General features: G+C 45.9%; 2 protein-coding genes across 5 annotated transcripts in view; one reads left to right on the top strand and one right to left on the bottom strand.

Annotated features, from left to right (window-relative positions):
• LOC124045102 (interleukin-1 receptor accessory protein-like 1) overlaps window positions 1-216 on the top strand; it is a 441,862-nt gene extending 441,646 nt beyond the window's left edge. For all 4 annotated transcript variants that reach the window (XM_046364361.1, XM_046364346.1, XM_046364354.1 and 1 more), the window contains one exon: window positions 1-216. This exon is cut by the window's left edge and continues 2,141 nt beyond it. The gene's annotated coding sequence lies outside the window, so the exon portion shown is untranslated.
• Window positions 217-4,515: 4,299 nt separating this feature from the next.
• LOC124022792 (nuclear receptor subfamily 0 group B member 1-like) lies at window positions 4,516-6,463 on the bottom strand. Its single transcript, XM_046337507.1, has 2 exons — window positions 5,615-6,463; window positions 4,516-5,108 (listed from the first exon to the last, which is right to left on the bottom strand). The coding sequence occupies exons 1-2, from the start codon at window positions 6,282-6,284 to the stop codon at window positions 4,867-4,869; spliced, it is 912 nt and encodes a 303-aa protein (XP_046193463.1). The 5' UTR covers window positions 6,285-6,463; the 3' UTR covers window positions 4,516-4,866.
• Window positions 6,464-6,749: the final 286 nt, after the last annotated feature.

Here is a 6,749-nt window from a genome sequence, read left to right as displayed (position 1 = left end):
TTGGAATACGTTTTTTAATTATATTTGAAGGTGTAATTTCTGAGTATGCATAGCAAATAGATATGTATTCTATATATGATATAGATATTTATATAAATATATATATATATATAAACACGATTTTCACTTGGAAAGAAATGTCTATCTTTATAGAAACACAATCATACTTATCAGTTGCCCTTACTTTCTCACTGCACATTAAAAATGTTGATCTCCTCTTGTTTCATTTATGTTCTGTCTATTTTACATGGTCTTCCATGGTCAAAAAGTCAGAAGTGTAAGTAGTGCTGTAGGTAAGCTTTATGAACAGATGATGATTAAAGGATCCCGCCCACAGAGGAAATTGCCGCCACTATTTCAACGTTGTTTCCTGTCCTAGAGATGAAGTGAACGTTTAGTTTGCACCTCCGAAGAATGACGAAGGCCATTGACATTACATATTCACGAATTGGGTATGAGAATTTCCATGTGGAGTTGATGAACATCAACAGGCACTGACAGCTATCAGTGTAGCTAGCTAGCATGCTAATTATCTAGCTAGCTAGCATGCTAACCTTAGCTAGCTAGCATGCTAACCTTATCTAGCTAGCTAATGTTATCTGTTGTTGCATTTTGTTTTTGTTTGTTTTTAAGATTAGGCAGCTGGCTCTATGGCTGCTTCTGGAGCTGGATTTGTCATAAGCATTGATTTAAGCAAAACTTTGCCACAGATGGAAACCACTGGCCTATCTTTGACTTCCAATGTTAATTAAGGCATCTTCCATAAATTGAAGCCCGCAAAATCCGCCATATAAATAGTTAGAAAGAAAGAATAAGATGAAAAGCCAAGTCAGCCCGTGCTCATAGTTCTCACAGGGGAAGTGAAATGATAAGCTACAATGATTTAGCTCATGATCATCATTGCATGGCGCAAATCACCTGTAACTAATTATAAGTTCCTTGAACTTTCTTTTTTTCATTATCCAGATAGACACTTGTGGTTTCTACCTAAGGTTACACCAATCAAAGCAGTAGAGCGTGTAGTGAAGCAAACCCTTAGTGACAAAACCACTCATCTTGGGGAAATGGGGGGAGCGGGTTTGCCAAATGCTATCATATCACGCAATTATAGCATTTATAAAATGGTCATATATTTTTTTAATACAGACTAGCTCAAAAATAAATGTAAATGGATTATGAGGATTTTCTGGTAAAGAAATCAAGAGGAAGTGAAAAACAGTTTTATCTGCTCCATGACTCAAGGGCCAAGAGGACACAAGGCTGTTTGGCTCAACACATTCATGAAGATGAATATCTTTGTAGCTGTTTCTGATTAATAAGCTATGCCATACTAATGAGTGGTAACATTCAAATAAATCCCAGCCCTGAAACGAAACGCAGGCTGAAAATATCTGTCATATCATAGGAAAAGACACCACATTCACACAGAACTTCCCAAAGTGGGCAGTTCAGATTTGTCACTTCAAGCCCAAATATATCATACTTTGATTAAAGCAATGACTTATTGACTTAAATCGTTGTACAACATCATGGGTAAGCTTGGGCCATCGTCTTTGAGCTCAAAAAAGTGGATTTCTGCAGGTGTCGACGTTAAACCCAGTCAAACACTGCCACCTGCTGGTGCATATTAAATTAGCAATGGTTCAATGAGACAATGATACGTACACACAAGCACACGCACAGTGGTGGCACGAATCAGTAATATGGCCAGTAAGTGTGGCAGGCTGGCTTGAATACACACACATCTCTCTCTCTCTGCCTCTATCTCTCTCTCTTACACAACATGGTGGCAAGCATCACAGTGATATAGCTTGTGTGTGTGTCTCTCTCTCACCCTCTCTCTCGCTCGTCTGGCAGCCTCCTGCCTGACAGCTGGCTTTTTATTACTAGACACAGGATTAATAGGCTCTTTATTATCCTAAGCAATTAGGGGCTTAATTTGAAAGAAAATAGGCCCCTATGGAGAGGATGGAGGAGAGATAGAGACATAAATATGTACATCAACATATTTAGTGTGTGTGTAGAGGAATGGGAAGGGGGGGGGTGTCTGGCCTATCAGAGGGCAAAGTGGAGCTACAATCATCTTGCTTATACCTTCATTTCAGGTCTACAACAGTTTAAAGGGATATAGCCTGATGGGGGCAGGGGTAGGGGCTGGGGGTCCACCCACAGGTTCCCGAATCCCTCATCGTCATGGTAACAGCTCACACTCCTCCCGCCGCCAGCTCCATGGCATCTGTTGTGGTCTTCTTGTCGTAATGCTACCCCGCCTACCTCCCCACACAATGTCGCACGCAAACACACACACACCCTCAGCCCTTGGTTGCAATGCGTGGTTGCACACGGGTGAGTTGCTGTTCTGACTGCTCAGAGCACCTGACCGTCTTGTGTCTCCAAGCTTCATTGCATCCCTGCTCCTGAACTGTCACACACACAGTCCTACAGCAGAGAAACAGTAGCAGGAAGATGCTCGGTTCCTAGAGAAAACAGAGCCGGAAGCAGAGATATTCTCTTGCTCTTGCAGAGACTTTCTACAACTCTGTAATTTCCCCATGTATGTGGAACCGATTGTATCTGTGAAGGGTTCCTTAGACCACTGTGTGACTATGTTTTGTGTCTCTGAGACGTGTAGCTCTCCCTACCTACCCCCTGATCCTCCTGCATATCTTGGCCAGTAGCATTACTGTTTGTTACATATCCGGCCAGTAATGATGGGATTTGGAGAGAATTCGAACGCTCCCGGAGGCAATCTAACTCTTGCAGGTAATTTCCTCAAGTTATATTCTTGCGCACCTGTGCCTGCCCTAAAGTGTGTGTGAGTGTGAGAGCGACACGATCGGTGAAATGTGATTAAACAGTACCCTCTTGTGGCCTTAACAGTCCATTGCTGTTTCTTTTTTGTGATAATCCTACAATGGATACAATAACCCTCAGAGCTGAGTGCTAGCATGATAAATGAGCTTACTGTATCTCAATTGCACAGCAACAATCACCTATTGCCTCAGACAGAGACACAGGGAAAATGTTGTGAAGTTGTGAAATCAGAGTACGAGCATCAATATGTGTGGTGAGATGTGAATCCATCTTTGTTTGCAGGACAATAGTCAATGGTAGATGACTCAGAAGAAAGGCCATTCTTCACTGCAGAGTACAAACTAGCTGCCTACGACTCAGATCACACACTCAGATGAAAAGAGAATGTTCCTACCTGGACAGAAAAGATCATATGTCGAAAAGAGTGAATGTCTGTTCAGTTTGCTGCTCCCACAAGTGACCTTTAATTCAGACCAATGTCAAAGGTCATATGTTGGATCAGCGAACTGTGAACTATGAACAGATATGAACGTTTACTCAGAACCATAGTTACCAATAAAGGAACATTGGGTTATATGATCTCTCTGGGTTGAACTTGCCCTAAGGCACAGATCTAGGATCAGTTTATCCCAAACCTTAACAACTAGGGGGTAAACCACAAAGCTGACCTTAGATCAGTGTCCAGGGACCTTTCTGATCTCCAAAGTGACAGTCAGAACACCACTCACCTGACACAAGCATGGCAAAGCAGTTCAGAGAATACTTTTATTATAGAAAAATAGTTTTATGTAAAAAGAAATAAGTTAGAGTCCGATCAGCAGCTCTTCTTGGTCTGTATCCTCTCCTTCACCCCTCCCCATCCCAAAACACACACCCCTTTGCCCCGATTGTTCTTCACCCACCAGTGTTCATAACATTCTTAACAAAACAAACAAATATCATCCTTTGTCTATTCTTCTGTTCAACGGTCCATTCAGATCTAACGGTTGGTTAACAGTTAGTTAGATTTACATTCTGTTTGTCTGTCCTTTAGATATTAAGGTCCAGTCCAGAACCAACCCCACAGGTGTTGAGCTGAAAATTGGATAGATGTAACAGAGCAAAACTGTTCCTTTATAGCCTACCAGAGGGCAGAGTGGAGCTGCCATATTGCTTATTTCTATACAATAATGTCAGATATACATGAAGTATGTAGAGGGTAGGGGCTAGGAGGTAGGGGTAAGGGGCTAGGGAGGTGGGGGTAGGTGTAAGGGGCTAGGGGAAGTGGGGGTAGGGGCTAGGAGGTAGGGGTAAGGGGCTAGGGGAAGTGGGGGTAGGGGTAAGGGGCTAGAGGAAGTGGGGGTAGGGGCTAGGAGGTAGGGGTAAGGGGCTAGGGGAAGTGGGGGTAGGGGCTAGGAAGTAGGGGTAAGGGGCTAGGGGAAGTGGGGGTAGGGGCTAGGAGGTAGGGTTAAGGGGCTGGGGGAAGTGGGGGTAGGGGCTAGGAGGTAGGGGTAAGGGGCTAGGGGAAGTGGGGGTAAGGGCTAGGAGGTAGGGGTAAGGGGCTAGGGGAAGTGGGGGTAGGTGTAAGGGGCTAGGGGAAGTGGGGGTAAGGGCTAGGAGGTAGGGGTAAGGGGCTAGGGGAAGTGGGGGTAAGGGCTAGGAGGTAGGGGTAAGGGGCTAGGGGGAGTGGGGGTAAGGGCTAGGAGGTAGGGGTAAGGGGCTAGGGGGAGTGGGGGTAAGGGCTAGGGCAGCGTTTCCCAAACTCAGTCCTCTGGACCTCAAGGGGTGCACGTTTTGGTTTTTGCCCTAACACTACAAAGCTGATTCAAATGATCAAAGCTTGATGATTAGTTGATTATTTGAATCAGCTGTGTAGTGTTAGGGCAAAAAACAAAATGTGCACCACTTGAGGTCCCGAGGACCAAGTTTGGGAAACCCTGGGCTGGGGGCAAGGTTAAGTTCCTAGAGGGTAGGGGCTAGGTTAAATTGCCGAGGGAGAAGAGGCCAGAAGTGCCTATAACTTATAGGGGGCCATATCTAAGGGTTGTTTCTGGACGAGACCATGGAAAGCATCTACTTCCCATAGAACATCTCCAGTAGGACATCCTCCATGTTGACAGCTCCGATGACGGGCTTGAAGAAGAGCTGTGCAACCACGGCGGGGCTGATGACCCGAAGCATGGACAGGGTGATGAGCAGTTTGGCGAAGCGTGTGGTGTCGTCCCGGTGGATCAGCTTCACATGCTCGTTGAGCGCCTGGTGAGCCTCGCGCCGCAGTGACTGGATGTAGTGGAGGTAGCGCAAACCTGGGAGATCTGGGGGGGGGCAGAAAAACATAATCATCATTTATAGAAACGTTGGGTTGTTGAAAGAGCCCAGGTCAATATGGTAAACAGGTAGTTTGTCAACAGCTTACTTACCAAATATCTCACAAGGCCCTTTGGCAAGGTTTCTGAAGTCTCCAGATATGGAAGGATATCTCCTAAAGCAATCATTCCATAAGCTCTAGGCCTACATACTTAATTTGCAGTAGATGCAGGAATTAGTTGCCAAATAATGGTGATTATGTGTATTGGTATACCAGATTTTTGTAAATTTAGTTTCCTATGTAGCAATTGGCCATTAAGCACGAAATTCTTCCTGAATAATCAGTGCTGTTTGTTTCTTGTGAAACTGCTTTGCAATTTTTTTTAAACGAGAGACAGTGCTAAATTATTAAATGTATGAAATTGGAGATATTTACACGCGCTCCAGTACGGACACAATGAGACAATGAATGTTTAGTGAGAATATTAGGCGCGTTTAGAAGCATCCTGCCCACCTGAGTTGAATAGCACTGCTCCTTTGATGTAGGCATACTCCTTGGTACTGATGTCCAAACCCCAACACTTCTTCAGGAACGCTTTGATGCCCTGGATATCCGCGAGAGAGACCCCAGAAGTTTCCGTGCTCTGCTCCAGCAGCGGTTCACCCTGTCTGTCCGTTAAGCCGCTCTGGCTGCCAGAGCCACCGGTCAGAATCCGTTGCAACATGCTGGGCTCTGCAGTCTCAGTGGTCTCGAAGTCTACCCGGTCCTGCGCGAAGCCCAGCACGAGCAGCGGCGCCCAGCAGTTCCGAACGAGCAGCAGTTGGTCATCCTCCGGCAGCTCGCGGAAACACGGCACGTTCTTCACGAACCGCAGAGTCTTCACGAGGACCGCAGATGCGGCTTTGCAGGTAACCTGCGGGGACCGGAGAGACCCCCTTCGCCGTGAGGAGCTGCAGGAGCATGCCTGTTGTTGCCTTAGCTCAAGCCGCGACGAAGAGGAAGAAGAGGAGGAACAGGAGGAGACCCTGTGCCAGCGATGCTGTTGGTGTTGTTGTGGTTTTGTTATTGTTTGTTGTTCCTCGGTGGTCGTGAGTCTGTCGTTCTTCAGTATATGGTACAGGATGCTGTTATTATTGTTTTGCCCCCCGGCTCCCGGACAGTGGCAGCCCTCGCGAGTGGCCATGGCACGTGGCGCGCGCTACATCGGGTGCTGCTCGGTGTGTCTGTCAGGCGCTTTGAAGAGTTGGAGGTCAGAGCTAGATAGAGAGGGATATGTTTTCTTGGCCCCTGATACCGCCGCGCAAACGGCAGCACATTTATATTAGCTCCCGGCTGACCTCCAGCTTTGAGAACTTGTTTAAACTTGTACATATTCCTCCTCTGAGACGCCTCCCACCAGGGGCGGATTGGTCATCTAGCAATACTGGCAAATGCCAGTTGGGCTGAACATTTGTTCAGTATCGTGGGCTGGTCGAAATGAGACACACAAAAATAATTTTGAATAAAAAAATAATGCAAAAGGGCCCATGGGCCTGTTAAGATAAAAAAAAATTAAACACTATTTCTCTAATATACAGTGGGCAACGGCCAAATCAAATGTTATTGGTCACATACACATGGTAACAGATGTTAATGCAAGTGTAGCGAA

The sequence above is a fragment of the Oncorhynchus gorbuscha genome, linkage group LG01, assembly GCF_021184085.1.
Source record: "Oncorhynchus gorbuscha isolate QuinsamMale2020 ecotype Even-year linkage group LG01, OgorEven_v1.0, whole genome shotgun sequence".
In the NCBI taxonomy this organism is placed as follows: domain Eukaryota; kingdom Metazoa; phylum Chordata; class Actinopteri; order Salmoniformes; family Salmonidae; genus Oncorhynchus; species Oncorhynchus gorbuscha.
The sequence above is the reverse complement of the archived record's forward strand: the minus strand, read 5'-3'. Positions and strand labels throughout refer to the sequence as shown.